The sequence below is a fragment of the Fistularia commersonii genome, chromosome 35, assembly GCF_037954325.1.
Source record: "Fistularia commersonii isolate RoL2024-O1a breed Wild chromosome 35, RoL_Fcom_v1.0, whole genome shotgun sequence".
In the NCBI taxonomy this organism is placed as follows: Eukaryota; Metazoa; Chordata; class Actinopteri; order Syngnathiformes; family Fistulariidae; genus Fistularia; species Fistularia commersonii.
Window position 1 is genome coordinate 5,039,064 of NC_141318.1, and position 18,486 is coordinate 5,057,549.

General features: G+C 42.3%; 4 protein-coding genes across 5 annotated transcripts; 2 read left to right on the top strand and 2 right to left on the bottom strand.

Annotated features, from left to right (window-relative positions):
- Positions 1–519: 519 nt before the first annotated feature.
- Positions 520–5,075, top strand: LOC147213971 (glutaryl-CoA dehydrogenase, mitochondrial-like). The gene is made up of 12 exons (XM_086142262.1): positions 520–659; positions 945–1,052; positions 1,201–1,233; positions 1,351–1,491; positions 2,249–2,311; positions 2,425–2,595; positions 2,686–2,815; positions 2,945–3,161; positions 3,454–3,557; positions 3,941–4,066; positions 4,158–4,318; positions 4,642–5,075. The coding sequence occupies exons 2-12, from the start codon at positions 953–955 to the stop codon at positions 4,713–4,715; spliced, it is 1,320 nt and encodes a 439-aa protein (XP_085998388.1). The 5' UTR covers positions 520–659; positions 945–952; the 3' UTR covers positions 4,716–5,075.
- Positions 5,076–5,552: 477 nt separating this feature from the next.
- Positions 5,553–8,903, bottom strand: syce2 (synaptonemal complex central element protein 2). Of its 2 annotated transcripts, XM_086142640.1 has the most exons (5): positions 8,826–8,903; positions 7,703–7,754; positions 6,208–6,281; positions 5,999–6,113; positions 5,553–5,865 (listed from the first exon to the last, which is right to left on the bottom strand). In XM_086142640.1, exons 3-5 carry the CDS (start codon positions 6,240–6,242, stop codon positions 5,665–5,667), a joined length of 351 nt encoding a protein of 116 aa, XP_085998766.1. In that variant the 5' UTR covers positions 6,243–6,281; positions 7,703–7,754; positions 8,826–8,903; the 3' UTR covers positions 5,553–5,664. The 2 variants fall into 2 exon arrangements, with proteins under 2 accessions (XP_085998766.1, XP_085998765.1); XM_086142639.1 differs by lacking the exons at positions 7,703–7,754; positions 8,826–8,903 and adding an exon at positions 6,427–6,563.
- LOC147213973 (uncharacterized) lies at positions 8,419–11,128 on the top strand. The gene is made up of 3 exons (XM_086142638.1): positions 8,419–8,598; positions 8,687–8,994; positions 9,616–11,128. The coding sequence occupies exons 2-3, from the start codon at positions 8,778–8,780 to the stop codon at positions 9,894–9,896; spliced, it is 498 nt and encodes a 165-aa protein (XP_085998764.1). The 5' UTR covers positions 8,419–8,598; positions 8,687–8,777; the 3' UTR covers positions 9,897–11,128.
- Positions 11,129–15,084: 3,956 nt separating this feature from the next.
- acp5a (acid phosphatase 5a, tartrate resistant) lies at positions 15,085–17,059 on the bottom strand. Its single transcript, XM_086142363.1, has 6 exons — positions 16,996–17,059; positions 16,441–16,531; positions 16,159–16,358; positions 15,945–16,069; positions 15,527–15,872; positions 15,085–15,444 (listed from the first exon to the last, which is right to left on the bottom strand). Exons 2-6 carry the CDS (start codon positions 16,529–16,531, stop codon positions 15,205–15,207), a joined length of 1,002 nt encoding a protein of 333 aa, XP_085998489.1. The 5' UTR covers positions 16,996–17,059; the 3' UTR covers positions 15,085–15,204.
- Positions 17,060–18,486: the final 1,427 nt, after the last annotated feature.

Genomic DNA, 18,486 nt, shown 5'->3' on the forward strand with positions numbered 1-18,486 from the left:
CCAATATTTGAGTGTCAACTTATCAACAATCGGTTCCGCCTTCTTTTACCTTATTTACACAGTTTCTTAACCAGATCGACGACTAAATGTACTCATTAATAGAAAGTCACGCGTTGTTTTTGTTATGGCGGCTCCTGACTTTCAGAAAAGTTTGGATCGGGGTGCCGGACATTGTTGTCGAGCCCGTTTTAACCAACCAATCAGCGGAGAGGTGGCGAGCCGACACCCGCCGCGCGCCCCGGTACACACAGCCACCCACGGTCGCCATTTTGAATGTGGAAGATTGTTCCCAAATCACATGCCTACTCAAGTTTAAAACAGTAAATATCACAAACGACGAGCTGAATTTGGGAGGGGTCTATTATAAGAGCGTTTATTTATTATTTTTTACCCCCACATCCTTCCCGTCCGAACTTAGTGGCGTAACCGAGGCGCGTTGCACAACCGCTCCCGACACGTTCTGCCTCACCTGTCATGGCGGACAGGAGCGCCCACTAGTGACGTCACGCCACATCGTGACGTAGCACAAGCTTGCGTGTTACTTAACCAACATTTTTCTTTATGAAATTGGAGTCGACCCTCTGTCTAAAGTCGTCAGTTCTTGAGATAAAACCGGCGGGGAAAGATCCGGACCTTATCTAGAGACCCCTGGAAAATAAGTAAGTTTTGCCTGGTACAGTTGTTTTGCTGTTGTCCTGAAACGGACACCGAAGTGATTTGTTCTTTCTTTACGATAAACAGTTGCTGGGGAAAAGGAAACAAATCATAATATTACTCATGTCAACATAACCTCATAATCGTGCCTGTAGTTAGATATAATTAACCCCCTTTACTAACCGTGATAAGTTGTCAGCTTTGAAAAATGCAGAATGTGTGCTGATCGATTAGAAATTGAGATCATAAGTAATAATTTATTAAACCCTCCTGTTTTCCTTTGTGCCCAGCAAAACCAATGGCTCTCAGAAGCGTCACTCGTCTGCTCACAAGCACCCCAAAATGTATCCAGATCGCCGGCTGTCGAGCCCAGGGCACAGCAGCAGCCACCAGGCCTGGTAAAATATAAGTTAAAGATTATTTTTTTGCATTTATGAACACAACTATGAATGTAAATGATAGTTTGGGGGCATACAGGGCTGTGGATGTCTGGGAAAAAAAAGTGGAACATGCATGGTTTAATGTTGACTTTTTAATTTTTTTTAGATGTGGAAGAAGTCAAAAAGCCTGCAAAGGCAGGTAAGTGAAATTTCCAAGGGTCAAAACCGGTTTTGTCGGGCTTTTTCGTAAAATGTGTTACGACATGTGAACAGTGACATAACCGCTGCATGTCTATGTCCCTGGTTTGACTCTCAGCCAAGGTGCCATTCAACTGGCGGGACGCTCTGGACCTGGAGGGTCAGCTGACAGAGGAGGAGATCATGATACGGGACTCCTTTCGTGACTACTGCCAGGAAAAACTCATGCCCCGCGTCCTCATGGCCAACAGACATGAACGTGAGCGTGACGCACATCACAACGGGACCGCACAGGTTTACCTGTGCATCTCACAGAAGCCAGCCCATAGCCAGCAGGGTATCATGATCAAAAATAAAAAGCAAAAAAAAAAAAAAAAGCAAGAAAGTACTGGGAAATCAAAGTCTTTTTTTTAGCATTATTTTCTCCAGTCTGCAAAAATAAATCACAGAAAAAAATGTTACTGACCTGCACATTCAGTCATTCATCCTGCTACACACACAAAAAAAAAACAGTGAATTAGGTAAGATAGAACTAAGTCTTGTGCGTTGTGGAGTCGAAAAAAGCCCGACTAGTCAATTCTTGGATAAAAACTGTGACCTCAAGTGTCATAGTATTTGTGACAGAGTTCTAAATAAATCAAAAAATACATAAAAGACCAGATTTTATGGTCTTCTTAGAAATGACTGGCATATTCCCAGAGAGTTTGGAATAATTTACCATAAGTTAATGAATTTGAAAAGTCGCTGAAATAGGAAGATAATTTGTTCATTAAACAATTGTCTTTCTCTCAACACTGAGACAGTTTTTGTCATTAATAACAGTGGTGAAAATTATTTATTTTAATCATATTTAATTTTTTTTCTACTTCTGCAAGTCCTCTCATCACGTCAGGACTTTATTTCAACCTATGATCTAGAAGATGAAGATCATCAAAGAACAGCTTCATCAGCTTCTTGTTCTTACATTTGCTCTGTGTGCACAAACCCATAACTTTATTTTTTGCTTCTGTCACCAGATTTCCACCGGGAGATAGTTTCTGAGATGGGGGAGTTGGGGGTCTTGGGCCCAACTATTAAAGGTAAAATGAATGATTAATGTCATGTGTACCCTCACTGGTGTTGCAGATTTGTTCTGCTATCTTAGAATACAAAATTCACTCCTGGTGTCCCCCTCTCCCCCCGCTGTACGCAGGGTACGGCTGTGCTGGCACCAGTTACGTTGCTTACGGTTTGATCGCCAGAGAAGTGGAGAGAGTGGATAGCGGGTATCGCTCTGTCATGAGTGTCCAGTCTTCCTTGGTCATGCATCCTATTAATGCTTATGGCACCGAGGCCCAGAAGGAGAAGTACCTGCCTAGACTGGGTGAGAACACTGTGTAACCGTGGGGACCAGCGTGTGATGGCTACTGTTTTATACCTTTGTTTTAATGTAATATGGGTCTGCGTTTTGCAGCTACTGGAGAAATACTGGGCTGCTTTGGGTTGACGGAGCCAAACCATGGCAGCGACCCCAGCAGCATGGAGACAAAGGCCAAGTACAACCCGTCCAGTGGTACCTTCACCATCAGTGGGGCCAAAACATGGTGGGTAGTGGACCTGTTGATGTTCATTAACATGAAAAGTTAAAAATGTTGTTTTGATCTTTCGAGCAAAATGAACTGACCGAGGCATTAAGGCATCATCTGAGCGCTGCTTTCCCTTGTCACTGTTAGGATCACAAACTCCCCCGTGGCAGACATCGCAGTTGTCTGGGCGAAGTGTGAGGACGGTCGGGTGCGAGGCTTTATTTTGGAGCGTGGGATGAAGGGTCTGGCCACGCCGAAGATTGAGGGCAAGTTCTCACTGAGGGCGTCTGCCACCGGCATGATCCTAATGGATGAAGTGGAGGTTCCCCAGGAAAACCTGCTCCCCAATGTCTCTGGTCTGGCTGTAAGTTAACATCAAGCACAGCCAGAGTTCAAATGACTTGATTTCATCTCGATATGATATGTACAAACGCACAATCCTCATAGGCAGTCAGGCTCATCACAGTCCCCTAGTGGCTGCAGCCATAAGTACATATGAGTGATTTAGTTGTTAGCTAGAATTTATTAAACCAGAATAACACTGAAAAAAAAAACCTAAAATTTGAAAAAAAGAAATCTTGAAAAATAAAAATGTAAGAGCTCTTTTTCTACTCGTTAAATTGTAAATTAATTCTTGCTCGTGGTCCTTGCCTCAGGGTCCCTTTGGGTGTCTCAACAACGCCAGGTACGGCATTGCCTGGGGGGCTCTGGGCGCTGCCGAATTCTGCTTCCACGCTGCCAGAGAGTACACTTTGGACAGGTATGTATAAGTCCCCTCGAGTCCACAGGATTATTTTACGACAATGAACTGGGAAGGATTCAGAGCTTAGACCACTTTTTTTTTTCCTTTGACATTATTGTATTTACTCTGCTTTGCTGTTGCTAATGCAGCTGCTTTGCATAAAGCATTTCCTGTACCATATACATATATATGTAGTGTAGGGAAACCAATGGCAGGGATTTGTATGAAAACAATAAAGAGCATATTGTGGAATTAATCCATACCTGCGAAATAGATCTTATATTTCAGTCAAACGTGTCTGGTGGGGGTCGCTCCCATTGGGTGAAACACGAGATTTCCCAATCTTGCACGCCAAAGGAGTCGTAACAAAGTGGTTTTGAATATTTCTCTCCTCCACTCAGAATCCAGTTTGGGGTGCCACTGGCCAGGAATCAGCTGATGCAGAAGAAGATGGCCGACATGTTAACAGAGATCACGATCGGCCTTCAGTCGTGCCTGGCCCTTGGGAGACTTATTGACGAGAAGAAGTTAGTCCTCCCGAGTTGCCCATCCACTTCCCTTTAACTTGTGCGACTTGAACTTAAGTTTTTCCTCAATGTGCTTGGTCTCATTAAACAGAGCTGCTCCAGAGATGATCTCCATGCTGAAGAGGAATAGCTGCGGCAAGGCTTTGGATATCGCAAGACAAGCCCGAGACATGCTGGGAGGGAACGGCATCGCGGACGAGTATCACATTATCCGCCATGTCATGAACCTGGAAGCTGTTAACACATATGAAGGTGAGCAAATACATCTAAGGTTAACTTTTACTTTTTGCACTTGAAATCAGTCTCCAGATTATCTCAGTGATATTTACAATTTATAATGAGGATTCAGCTTGGTGCTGAAAAGAGAATTATCAGTTCCAGACATTAGCTGTAGCTGCTTATTTATCCCACTGGGGGTCAGTAGTGCACTTAATTGTAACTACATCTGTGGCTTCCTTTGGACTACAAACAGTACGTTTATCACTTTATGGGAGAGCGGTAATTTGTAATGACAAGCATCCTGAGAGGATTAAATTAAATTCTTGGTCGATTTTTGTTTTTCTTTTTTTCTACAGGAACTCATGATATTCATGCTTTGATCCTTGGTCGAGCCATTACTGGACTTCAATCTTTCACCGTTGGAAATTAATCTTATTAATTTGAGTGGAATAGATCATGTTTTGCAACTGTTTATTGGCCCTCTGGTACAAATAATGAGCTCACTTGCGGTTACTAAATGTAGAAATGACTTTTGTTTGTCCCTCATGTTGGTGAAATAAATCAAATACCTCATGGCAACACCTGCATTTGTTTTTAAACTATTGATGGGGCTTAACAATTACATAAATATATTCCTCAGCCTTATAAGATACTAAGATAGGATTTGTACAGATAAAATGCTTGAAATATACTTAATTAATGAAGTATGTTTAATCTTAGCATTGTGGCATCATGAACTGCATGTTTTGTGATCTTATTTATATGTAAATAAAGGGTTTTGAGAGTCCAATTGTGGAAACTGCAACTGTCATACAGCTGTGAAAGACATCTAACACAAGATAAAGACCAGATGTTTTCATCTAACCATTGTTTTGTTTTTTTATGAGAATATTATTGTGCTTTTTCCAATGATTTAGCAGATGACAACAATTCTGAAGAACAAAAATCTGGTTTCCTTTTTTTTATTATTTCAAATAAAGTTGCATGGAAATTTAAGCTTACCCTATGAACCTTAAAGAGCTTTGCAGCAAAACTTTGTGTATGATGGCCTTGCTTTTGGAAGTCTTTTTCAAGGAGAACATATTTTCCATGAAAACATAATTTTGGCTACTTTTTGTTTTCCATGACGGTTGCATGGATGCTTTTACGGGTCAGAAAAACAACATGAGGCGGTTGGAATTGGAATCAATTTTTTAAAAGAATTTCCAAAGTTCATACCTCAAATATCAGCTAAACCTTAAGTGTAGCTCTAGGAACAAACGCTAACAGTCTCATTTTCTCAGGCATACAAAACAAAGAACGACAAACAGAACTATCCGGTAAATCCAAACTTGGACCAATTCAACTGTTCTGAAAACAGAAAACTATTGAACAATGTGTCAGTGATCTAATGGCTTGCTAAGAGGAAGGCCATCTCTGACATTTGCCAGTGCCTGGCTGGCTTCCAGCAGCTCATTGTTGAGCTTGGTGCAGCTTTCCAGCACCTCTGACAGCTCCTGCAGCTTCACCTGCATCTCATTACTGTTCTCCTCATAGACAGAGTACAGGTGATCCTTCATCTGCTGGCATATCTCTGCCACCTTTGCAAAGATACGTACAGTCAAAAGACAGAACAAATCAGTAAGCCCATAGATATGTCACCGGGCAGTTTTTTAGGAAGAAAGGTTTCAGAATTATACACTTAGAAAAAGGATGCAAAAGTGCACGGCTTACCTTGTTCGTTAGTTTCTCCTGAAAGCTGTCAATCACTTTCTGATCACTGGTGCGGCTGTCGTTGATCTTTTCAACAAGTTCTTGCACTCTCTTGGTAACGCTGTCGACGGTGGAGCTAAAATAGATATCGAAAGATTGACATACAGTATATTTCATATCACTGGATGGACTCAGAATGAAAATCAATGGACGCAAATGAACAAAAGAACCTGTTCTGTTGCTTTTGGAACTCTGTCGTGCTCATTTCCCCAGGTGGATCGCTGCCTGTTTGCTCGGCCTTTGCCTGAAAAGGAAAATGAGACTGCATCTTCCATTGACTAGTTGCATATTTATGACCATAAACAAACAGTAAACATTAACACACGTTCCTTAACAAAACCGTGACCCCCCACATATGATTAGTTTTTAGATTTGTAATCTCTCATTACCATTTGCGCGTATTCGCGTCCCTTCTTCGGACTAACTGGGCGGTTTGGAGAGAAAAACGCCATCGGGACGTCTTAAATCTCCACGGGATTAAATCTCCAGAATCTTACTGACTAAATTGGACTTGTGGAAAGAAAATGTATCGATTACATTATCAGGGGAAAACGATTCTAGTTTGGACGGACGTGTTTAATGTTAGCAAGGTGGGGTTGACACACCTGGAGGCGGTAAAGTTAGTTTATAATCCCATTCCAACGTTAGCTACATACATGCTAGCCCAAAATTTAAAACATTGAAAAAAAAAAAAAACACCGTTTGCGGTGAAGTTTTTTAAAAGTTGTGCATATAAAAACAAGAGTTATGAATTGCCAAAGATTTAGTGTATCAGAAATACTTGGTAAACTTGTACATTTTAACCGCTAAGTACTACAGTAATATTAGCTTAAATAAGTCACGCCATGCAAGATTCGCTGTTGTATTTTTGTTGTCGGTGGTCTAAGTCGCCCCCCTCACTAAAAACTCAAACAAAACGTATATTGTTTAACCCCATATCCGTAAAAACATACGCTGTTCACCTCAGATAAAAAAACTTTTTTTGTCAATCACTTTAAAAATAAATTAATGACTGCAGGTGTTTCTGCCCGACACGACGTCACAGTATGACGTCACGCCCACTTCCACTGCCTCTTGAAAGTCTCAGACTTCATGTTGTTTTACAGAAGAACTAACAAAAAAAAAACAAAGGCAAAACAAAAATGCTTCGGGAAAAAGGCATCAAGACAGGAATAAAGAGATGTTAAATTGTCAGTAACCTCATGGAAGAAGAACACAGTGAGGTAAGATACAGTTGGGGATCTTAAAGATGCACAGGAAGGCCGACTTTGGTGAAAGCAGCCATAACCTGATATCTCCCAGCTGAATCATGGCCTTCCTTTTCACTGCCTGGTGTTTTTAAAAAACAAATACACATTTCATCCCCTCAGCACTTCTTCTTTTCCACAACTGTGTGTGAAGGAACTTTGGCCACCAAGTGGGAGTGATGTGGCCAGAGTCAAGCTATGATCTGGGTGCTATTAAGATATTAAAGAGGGTTCTTTGTTCAGTTGTTGTTTTCCTGGAAGACACCATGAGCTAATATGGCACGTGGTGATCTCTATCGTAATTTACTTTGGCTATAACAAACATGAGCCTAAAGAATGGCAATCTAAAACATCAAGCGCATTTTTTGGATAGAATTCAAACAGCCGTACTTTATTAGATCACGGTCATATACCATACCTCAAAAGAACATGGTCCACTGTTTCGGCCTCAGTGTGGTGGTTGAAAAGACCTGCAGGAAGATTTTCTACATTTGGCAGTGGACTATTCACTTTTCTAAATTCATGTATAGGGAGACAGCCTCCCTGCTCAGCAGCCCCCTATGTGACATCACAAACTCCCCTGTGTTAAATCACTAAATCTTTCACAGTTGTGATCACGGTCCTGCACCTCCCTAACCCGTTTCTATCACATCACAGCGTCCCCTTTTACAGCGCTGAAATATCAGTGCAAATCAAAGCTTCCCCTTATTTCTCCCTCCCATACACACACACACACAAAGTGATGATCTAATGTTTCAATTTACATTGATAGATTTTATATTCACTGCTAGATTAATCTCGCAATTTTCCCTACTAATGACGCTTTGGATTTAAGATTGAGTCTGCAGCCACCGAGTGAAATCAAGAGTCAAGCCTGGCGAGTAAATTCTATTCAAAGTACAGGAAATTTCCCCACATTATAGTTTATCCCACTTTCCCTTGATATAAATTGCACAGGCATAACAATGGAGAAAGCTCCTGCCCATCTTGTCTGTAATGGATTAGGAAGGCTAATCTGCGGGATGGGGATGTAGCGGGATGAGGGCCTCATTGATTGCTGCCGTGATTGGAAGTGTAATCCCTCCCTTCCCCTCTCCCTCTGTGTCACCGCCCACAGTCTGGATTATTCCAGCGCAGAGTCACCAGGGCTGAAATGTCTTGATCGGTGCTCGGTGGAGGGCAGACCGATGACAATAACATTTTACTGATGAAAGTACCAGTTTAATATGTAAAAAAATAAATTAAAAAACATGCCGATGAGCTGGCATTAAAGTGGGCTGTTAATCTGGATGCTGCAGGATTTTGCGTGCACAGGTGGGTGAATCGTTGACTTGCCTTTTTTTTTTTTTTTCAAGGTTTCTAGCTTCATTTGATAATTTGACTCTCCTCTCACCCCTTATAGGCTGCAACAGGACAGCTGGAGGGATATTCACTCTTTAACTCTATGCAGTAACTCCGCTCTTTGGGAGGTGGAGGTTCCTTACACCAGGGATATGGACAGTTTCAACTACACAGATGAAGGAGGGCATTCTTTCCAGTACCTTGTTCACAACATGGAGCCTCTGTACAAGGAGTACAAGCCTCCTCCGAGGGACCTCATCCAGCTACCGAGGTCGGTTCTGTACCTCCTGATGGCTGCTCTGGTGGTGGTGGCCGTGGCTTATGCCATTGTTGGTCACCTCATCAAAGACCTTATGCTCGATATAACAGGTGAGATCGCGGGAGGGTGCATCTTTAATGGTGAAACGAGTTTTTGTTCTGCGTGTTGGAAAACATTACCCTTACAGTCGCCGCTTGATCCAGGATGTTCTGGAGTCTTTAGCTGACACAGGATGTGCAGATTGATGGGATTACAGGAGTTTTAATGGTGCTGGACGCGTGTAGGGCTGCACAGTATAGAAATATATTTCATTTGTTATTGGAAAATTATAGACTTACATGCAACCGTGGGTCAGATCCTTGAAGAAAATAATTTCAATACATATATATATTTGCTTATTTTTAAGTAACTTCTCTGTAATTTGGGAGATTATTTCCGGTTGATTTCACAATAATTACTGATTTAACCACATTTAAAAGGCAGTGCCTTTATTCATATGACAGACTCATGCACTTAAATTCCCTGGAACTTTTTGAACAATCATTGATATGAGGATCATTACTATTTATGAACATTTATAGGCCATTTTTACCCTGGTAATTTGTGTGCTTTTGTACATATCTCAACTGCCTTGAAAAAGTTAAGTGAAAATCGGGGGGTTTTAAAGAAAGAGATTTTTTTTTCTGCAGTGTAATGACTCTGAATTGAATGACTCCTCTTTTCGCGCATAGACTGCCTGCTGGGTCCGCTCGAAGACGACGCTAAGAAAGACGGCGAGGTGGACGGAGTCAGCTCTCTGCACATGCCACCTGCTCTCAGCCACTCGCACCCGAATGCCTTCCATGTGTGGGACCAGGAGGACGTCATCATCCCCATGACCCCGAACAACGACAGCCCGATCACGACCCCTCTGATGGCGGTCATCCCGTACATACCTTCTTTCTTCCCCAGCGGCCTGAGCATGGGCAGCCCGGCCCACAACCAGCCACTCCCGAAACAGAGTGACGCGTGAAGGAAAGCGTGGGAAAGAGTTTTCCTTTGGTACATCTCTGTTCCTGCACTGTCGCTCCTAGTTTTTCCTCCGTAGTGGACTTCTTTGGTTTGAAACCATTACCAGCCACTCGATGTTTACATGACACACCTTTATCCCGTTTATCTGTGGAAGGAGGTGGAAAATGGGAAGAGCATTTGGAAAAAAAAAAACGTCGTAGTTGAGACTTTTCTTACACACCTGACTGGAAGCGCACGCGCAGATGTTGATGTCGGCTCGTGGATTTTTTTTGCCGTTGGAGTAACTGGAACAGTATGAACCTGCTGGTTAGGGAACCCAGTATCATTTCCTTGATTTGAACGGAAACGGACATCTTGGCCGGAGAGGTTCCGCAGGACGACCCTCGCTTATTTGTTTCCCCTGAGGATTTGTGCCAATTTCGTATTGTGACCCAGTCATTGTTCAATTTTCATGTTTGTGTGGACGCAAGACGGTAAACACGGTCCCGGAGGAACGCAAGCATTTCAAGAATTTACCTGTTTGGCCCTGTTGTATGAAAAATAGACGCCGCTCTCTTTTTCTGGGCAGGCTATATAAAGCTCCTGCTAGTTAGCTTAGCACAGTCAGTGATTGCCTTGTAAGATCCATGGCCTCCCTTATCGAAAAGTCATCACAGCGGTTGAATATTCTTGTGTCGATGTTGTGACTTTGTTTTTCAACGGTAATTGTAAAAATATCGGAAATTTAAATGCCATAATTACTTTCAACGTATATGAAAACAGGATGTGTGCACATCCCATATTTATATTTGATGACGTTGAAGGAGGCATGCTAGCAATACCACAAGCCGCTCTTCACTAGGCTGAGCCGACTAGCCTAACTCTGCAATGCACGAACCGAAACGACAGGAGCATTCGTCATCTCGGTCTTGTATACAAATTATAAGAAAAGGGTCCATTTTACGACACGCTTGCATGTTCCTTTACTACATCTGACTTGTACCGTTGAGGGTTTTGGATCATTTTTTAGCATGAAACAATCCAAACGTATTCAGTTGGTGTTTGGCCTTGAGCAGAATGTGTCTTTAACCTCAGTGAATGCCAGAATAGGTTTACTCAATAGGTATACTTAATTTAATGCTTCGCTGTTTTGCAGAGTTGTACCCAAAAGTTATATATTTTTTCCAATTATACATTCATTTAATACCTGAGACTGGATTTCTTGTGTCCAATAAAGGTAAATAATGGTGTCTTCCGAGCTATATTGTGCCGCCCGTTGTGTCTCGCTCTTTCTCTGACGCTAAACATCATTCCTGTCCTTGGGCAGATCGGCCTAATGACTAAGTAATAGAGTGGAGTTAATTCAATTAGAGATGGTGAGCGCTTCAAGGTGAAAATCGGATACCTTTAAAGGGAAGGTAGTCAGTGCAAAACACTAGATCAGAAGTACAGGGAATTTTTGCAAGATCAGAAAGTTGGAAAAGCGGAGATCTAAAATTTGGACAAGGTAAAAAAAAAACCAACACTTTCACCCGATGCATTCAGGGCCTTTTAAACCGCTAATGCAATGTGATGGTGTGTACAAAGGCTTGCAGCCTTCAAAAAACACACCCTGTTACACAACTGAAAAAAAAAAACACACTCATGCATTACAGGCTCTGTTTTAAGCAGGATATTGGATGAGATTTGGGGATTTTGTGTTTTTTTTTTTTGTTTCAAGCCAATGAAGGCAGGAAAGTCAGGGCAAGCAGATTTATTCTCTCTTTCCAGCCTTTTTCAGACACACGAAGTCCTTGATTTCTTTTACGTCGCTTTTATTTCAGGGACTAGTCATGAGGCTGGCATTGTTCATTGCATCTGTGCCTCGGAGTGCCTGTATCGGGTAAGAGATGGAGATTAGGAGGAAAAGATTAGTTGAGCAGCTTAGCCCTTTTATTACTTTTGAGTCCTGGCAGTAGACCATCGGACAGCGGCAGTCCATTCAGATCTCAGAGACTTGTGGTTATTTTGGCTGCAGGAGAAAAGTGATGGGGAGAGTAGGGGCGAGGGGGACATTGTGATCAAATGTGTGCGCTCAAATCGCTCCATGGATCTCTGACCACACATTTTGCCTTCCAGGCCACGTGCCATGGTGATGATCTATAGGGAGGTGTTTATAGTACAGGTGTGTGGAGGATTAGAAATGTAGACAAGGCGGGCTGGGTTTACCTCAAGTGCCCAGTCAAACAACAGCAAATGAACAGTTTAACAGCTAAAATGATGGGATAGTTTAGCTGACAAATGACTATGTTGTTCATCTTAATAATTTAATTCATGTAAAGGGATGTATTCGTGTTAAAAAGTATATACTTCTCTACTAAACTGTTTAGATTTTTAGATGGATGGATGGATGGATGGATGGCTAGATAGATAGATAGATAAATAGATAGATAGATAGATAGATAGATAGATAGATAGATAGATAGACAGACTTTGATCCAATAGAATCCCAAATAAAACAATGTAACTTGATAAAATGTCTTTACAGAATGAAGTGGGTATAAAAAAATGTATATATATATACATACAAACAAAGAATGAGATGGATATAAAAATATGTTAAAAAAGCATATCTATATACAGGATGAGATGGACATGATAACAAATGGGATGCACAACATTACCCACAATTACCATAATCTGTATTATTACAATTAATAATTACAAGAACAATTACAATTGCACCTGCATAGGCCCAAATTATTACATAATTTTCTGTATATTCCAAGTAAATCGTTCATCTCATTCCTTACATATATGAAGCATATACATGCTCCTATTTTGATATCACCCTGTATATTTTAGGTTATGTTATTTCTCAACTTCTACTGTGCATTTAAAAAATTGCATTTTGATGATTTGGAGTACAATTTAATGGTTATTACCGCCTACAGTTAAATAACATTTGCAAGGATTGGTGAAGGATATGAAAAGTTCCAGTGTTTAGAGAACAGCCGGATGAGTTTCTCAAGTGCCTATAATATTTTCTTAACTTTCTTTACCATTCGTATGTCATGTCTTTTAAAGACATTGGCCTGGCTGCGTTCCCGTACGGTCTGTGAGTTATTCTTTGGTTCTGATCAACAGTGTTCCCGTAGTAGTAAACTCAAAACTCATTGCTGTCTTCGAGGGGTTTTTAAAGTTTTTAAAGCTAAAGAATGATTTGTGACTTGAAAAACAATCCAGGACTTGTTAATCCCTCTTGGTCAGATGATATTTTGGCACCATGAGCGACACGCAGTGAAATTTGATTTGATCCTGGTTTTGAAATTCACTTTTAATTGCTGCAGTTATTCATTTTCCTCCCATGATTGTGAGACTATTTGTCAGCTCTGCTACATTTTTTCACTGTGAGATAAGCGTGTATATAATTGGGTATGTTTTTTTTACACTAAATGTGAAATATGAGTAATTTTATTCATTCTCTATTCACTTCTCATCAGGCTTTTTCCTCAAAGACGACAAAAAAATAGAGTTGACGAAGTCACATTACATCACTTGACCTCAGAGATGACATTATAATGCGGTCTCAAGATAATTGTGGATTTGTTTAGATATGTTGTGTGTGTGTCTGTATGCAGGTTTTCCACTGGAGCGTGTGAGTGAAGGGATTACCGCGTTGCAGCTTTGGACATCTGGTGGCATACGGTAAAATATAAAACACACAGCCGCAAAAAAAAACAAAAACAACTGCATCCACACCTGTGACAGAGTTGAGCCGGGTGGCGTCATTTTGCGCAGAGACATCGTATACAAAAGGAAATTGGTGAAATTCGAATCCTGCGGCCTCTATGTGTTTATCTGATTTGTCTTTGGATTATCATAATTTACATTTGGTGATTTTTTGGGAGCCCTGAAGGTGTAACGTTTCATCACCAGAGCGTCTGACCTGATGTGTCACCTGACCCTGTGTGACTGTCACGCCGTCTGCGGTGTGTTTACGTCACTCGGGATTTAGCGGTCCTCACCTGTCCTTTATCTACACATGACAGCTTAACCTTAGCGGATCTCTCGCCCGTGTTGACTCAGGTCTGTCAGTTCGACTCACAGTCTGACGTGGCATGGCTCCGGTCCACCGCGGCTCATCCTGATTGGATCGCCCGGCGTGCTGGTCGAATGTGAGAACCTGAAAATCAATGTAGTGATTATTTTTAAGGAAAAAAAAAAATTGATTTTAGACTAAGAGGGGGTAAATCCCCAAATACCTGCTTACATAATCAGATATTAAAGACAGTGAATTCAATGTGTCTGCATGGGGGGGGGGGGGGGGGGGAAGCAAGCCTCTGCCTCCCCCCCCAGGTTAATGGTCATTGGTCGGGGCCGTGTTTTAATCTCTGCCAATCTGCCCAATCCTCTGTTGGCAGGCCAGGTGGTTCGCCGTCATGGACAAAAGAGCAGAGACCGCCGAGCTCTTGACCTCCCCGCCCGTGGCAGAAAGTGTCAGTATGTCCAATTCTGCACATGGAACAAGCACATGACAACATTCTGCAAAAACTTGCATTTGGGATATTAAATAACCCACATGTGACACAGTAGTTTGCAATGCTAAAATGAAATTTTCACATTAAATCCACTTGGAATGACTGAAAAATTTAGAAAATTAAAAGGTTAACATGTCAAGTCTAGAGCATTCCAGGCTCTGTTTATTGCAAAAAAATGCTGCGTCACACACTTGTGTCAGAAACCCTAGTGAACCGGCAGCAGATGGTTAAATTAATTTTCCCCACCAAACATGCATTATGGTCAGTCTTAACTTTCCACACTTGTCTGGGTCTATGGAAAGATATGCGCTTGCTGCTTAACACTAACGTCAAAGCTGGATTTTTTTTCCCTACCCTGAGTTAGTCTTGAATCAGATACTCGCTGGTGATATGCAACATTTTACATTTAAATTTGACACTTTAATGTCATAATTTCCAGAGTCGACCATATCCCTGGTCTGGACACTCAAGATTTGACCAAAAGATGGCACTGGAGTTAGAGGGCAATTGAGGACTGGATGTACCGTCACCCCATGCCGCAATCCGAGGCACCAATTAATCAGATTAACCCTGTGCATTTGTACACTTTGTTTCAGTGAATCTAGGTTTTTCTGGAAACGTTTTGATACAAGTGGTTAGAAAGAGCCTAATTTTGTGCAGTTGTGGGACTACAAAGGCAGAGTCAGACACATTATTTACAAAAACGCATTTATTTTAACAGTTACTTCACATAAAATCTCTTTAAAAATTCAGTGCTTGTATGGAAATAGTAACCAGCGACGTAGAATCCTGAGAGTAGCTAGCAACAGTTTATGCTAAGTGCCTTTGGGAGAGGACTGTGCGGTAGAGGGACGTGCCTCTGGCCTGGAAGAAGGTCACGATCATCTTGTTCTCGGTGACTTCCGCGTGGATGAAGCCCCCCAGTGTCGAGGCTTGGCCGGAGAAGAACTTCACAGAACCCTTGGGATTGTGCTTCCAGTGACGAACGTCGGGATCCAGGAAGTTTCCGGCACCACTCACGATGTAGCCGACGCCCGACTCCTCAATGTACTGCAAAGGGCGGGGGTGGAATGGATCTCTGGTCAACCGGCAACTTTCCCCCACGGAGACCGACTTGGTTGCACGAGCTTACCTGCAGATTGTGATCATGGCCGCAGAGGTAGCCGGTCGCATTGTGCTTGAGCAACAAGGGTCGGAGTCTCTGCAGGAGACATTCGGTAGGCCCGTGTTCAGACACGGACCAAACGGGGTAATGGCCCGCCACCAGGAGGAAATCCGCTTTGGACATGGCCATCCTCTCCCGGAGCCACGTCAGCTGGCGGTTTGCATCCACCGCGCGCAGGGGACCCCTGGGCTTCTCGTCCAAGTAGTCCAGAGAGTTGCCGCACAGCATCACCGTGTCGAGCATGATGATGGTCAGGGTCTTCTTAGTGTTGGGAATGTGGAAGTTCAACTCATAGTAGTAAGCAGGAAACTTCCTGAATGGAAAATGGCACAAGGTCATTGGCGTTCGTCACAAGGGGTCGTCACCGATCGCGTGGATTTCTTACCATCGGTCAGATCTTTGGCTGTACTCGATCTGGGCTTTGACATTTCCTGCATGGTCATGGTTACCAGCAAGTACATACCACGGGACTTGAAGAGACTTGGCCGTGTAAATGGCCTCGAAGGTCTCCTATCGAGGGAGCCAGATGGATGAGCAGTCGCCTGAACAAAGTTTCAGCTAAACCAGAGCCACATCGCAATCCCTCCCCTCCGACTGACCATAAATCTCGGAGAATCGACACTGTCTACACCTCTGTAATAGAAGTTATCGCCGAGGGCCAGGACAAAGTCAGCGCCCATCTGCTCTGCTACGGTGCTCATTTCATGAGCAGTAGCCTTCTGCACAGCGGTGCTATACGGCGGGTACGGCACACCTCCCCAGTCTCCCACAGCCAGGAACTTAATGGAGGTTCTGTTTCCTGTCAGGAAAGAAAACAATTTAAACACACTGACAACAACCAGACCTTGGAATAAAATGTAGACAAGCCAGTGATACTTAACCATTACTTCCCTCCACTTCTTGGAAGGCAGTAGGGAAGCAGTAGGCCACAGAAATGGCAGTAATTAAGACAGACGCCAGTAGCATTGCCATCTGCAGGGAGAAGAAATCCTCAGTTAACAGCACACCTTAACAAGAAAGTCATTGAAAGCAGCGTGTGACCAAGAAGCGTAACACAACAGACTTCTGCTCACTCTGCAGCCCTGCGCTTCCCCTTTGCTCATCCACCCCAACGCACCCGCTCGCTTTTATGCCTAAAGGTGACTCATGATTGGCCGCAGCCACGGGTCGACCCGTGCCAGCTGGGGCCGATAGAGGCTAATCGAACGGCGTCTGGGGTCAGAGGTCACGGATTCCATACCGATTAGAGCCTGGAGGCCTCAAAAAAAAAAAAAGCACACAGCTGTAGCCGTGTTGTTGCATCTTTTAAATATGAACTGGTTCCGCGAGTTCCTGCGTCCGTGTTTCACAAGTGAACAAAAAAAAAAAAAAAAGTGCTGACAAAACACAGCTTTTGTGTTTCAAGTGTATGAGATAATAACAATAGCAACACTCACAGCTGATAAGCGGGTGCAGTGGGCCCAGGTTGATCTGACGGTGGGGGCTCACCGTCCTCACCGAGCCTTTCCCGAGCGCTTTTTATCAGCCTCGGCGGCGTGGAGCCAGGGGCGTGACAACTGCTCACACACTGTCTCAGTCTTGGGACCGCAGGGTCATCTGGGCTACATGTGACCTGGCGGCGTTTTTTTTTTTTACAGCTTTTTTCCACTTCTCTTATAATCAGTTCCTTCATTCTGGTACTTCCCCTGGTGGATATTGTTGGAATGAAAATTAAAGCTTAAAAATACTCAAGAATTCAAGTCTCTGGTTTTCAATTCTGATTTTCTGCGTGGAATTTGCATTTTCACACCGTGTCTGCTTGGGTTTCCTGCCGGCCACAATCCAAAAAAACATGCTGCAGAGTCATTGGAGACCCTTTATTTACGGTTTTGTGTCTCATTATGTGGCGACCGGTCCTGGGTGAACTCCGCCTCTTGCCCAACGACGGCTTGGATGGGCTGCGGCACCCCTGCGAGTGCAGGATAAGCAGTCTAGATAACAAATAAATAAGTGTGTGTGTGTGTATGTGTTTGTTGTCCACTGGCAGCATTTTTAGCTAGGTTTAATATTTCATGCTCAAATTAATTTCAACAGAGGTTAACATTTAGCTGAAACCATCGATTTCACTCCTTATGAGGCGCATCATCTAGCTTTTGATTTATGTATATGAATATACATATATAATTTAAATGCATTTAAATATTCAATAAATTTGAAGTCTTAGTTTTTAGTGGGTTGCTATAAAAAAACAATATATTAGAGCGATATTTTTTCATTTTTCCTAATGTCATGTATTTGTAAATATATCATGTAAATATTTTGCCAATATTTTTCATCATGTACAATATTATTCTTCATTTTTCCTTATTGTTATTATTATTACTATCATGTACAATAACATTTAATATCTTGCGCTATCTTGACATTCATTATCTGATGCTATATAACCTCTCAATCACATTGCCAATATTACTCTCCCTGTAAATTATCATTATTTGGCTGTACTTTGTACTTTGTCTAACCTCTACTAGTTTTCTATTAAGTACTGTTGATTTGCAAACTATACATTTGACTGAATGTTTATTTTTATCCTACACTTATTTGTGCTTCATTGTTGTCATCTCTATATTGTTGGTATATTTTTGGATCCATTTCTTATGGGATTTCTAGTTTTATCCAATCTTATGGGATTTTTGTAGCTTCTTTTTGCAGTGATGGACTCCAACATAAATCCCTTTATGGTAAAAAAGACAACAAAAAAAAATTGTACCTCCAGTTGGAGGCTAATTTCTCAGGTTGTAGCTGGTAATCCGACTTCCGCTCGTCTTAGTGTGCGGATGTGTTGACTGTCATATGATGGATATGTTGGCTGTTTTTTTTTTTTTGCTTTTTTTATGGAATTAGAGTTGACAATAGTTTTTCAAATTTCAACAGCAAAAACCCGACAT

Excerpts from the sequence above, each read along its gene's own strand:
- LOC147213971 (XM_086142262.1), top strand. The coding sequence starts at position 953 with ATGGCTCTCAGAAGCGTCACTCGTCTGCTCACAAGCACCCCAAAATGT. Across the intron at positions 1,234-1,350 it reads CAAAAAGCCTGCAAAGGCAG|CCAAGGTGCCATTCAACTGG; the intron begins GTAAGTGAAATT and ends TTTGACTCTCAG. Across the intron at positions 3,162-3,453 it reads CCAATGTCTCTGGTCTGGCT|GGTCCCTTTGGGTGTCTCAA; the intron begins GTAAGTTAACAT and ends TCCTTGCCTCAG.
- syce2 (XM_086142639.1), bottom strand. The coding sequence starts at position 6,489 with ATGGCGTTTTTCTCTCCAAACCGCCCAGTTAGTCCGAAGAAGGGACGC. Across the intron at positions 6,282-6,426 it reads GACGCGAATACGCGCAAATG|GCAAAGGCCGAGCAAACAGG; the intron begins GTAATGAGAGAT and ends TTTCCTTTTCAG. Across the intron at positions 5,866-5,998 it reads AGGAGAAACTAACGAACAAG|GTGGCAGAGATATGCCAGCA; the intron begins GTAAGCCGTGCA and ends ATCTTTGCAAAG.
- LOC147213973 (XM_086142638.1), top strand. The coding sequence starts at position 8,778 with ATGGACAGTTTCAACTACACAGATGAAGGAGGGCATTCTTTCCAGTAC. Across the intron at positions 8,995-9,615 it reads CCTTATGCTCGATATAACAG|ACTGCCTGCTGGGTCCGCTC; the intron begins GTGAGATCGCGG and ends TTTCGCGCATAG.
- acp5a (XM_086142363.1), bottom strand. The coding sequence starts at position 16,531 with ATGGCAATGCTACTGGCGTCTGTCTTAATTACTGCCATTTCTGTGGCC. Across the intron at positions 16,359-16,440 it reads AGAAGTGGAGGGAAGTAATG|GAAACAGAACCTCCATTAAG; the intron begins GTTAAGTATCAC and ends CTTTCCTGACAG. Across the intron at positions 15,873-15,944 it reads AGCCAAAGATCTGACCGATG|GAAGTTTCCTGCTTACTACT; the intron begins GTAAGAAATCCA and ends TTTTCCATTCAG.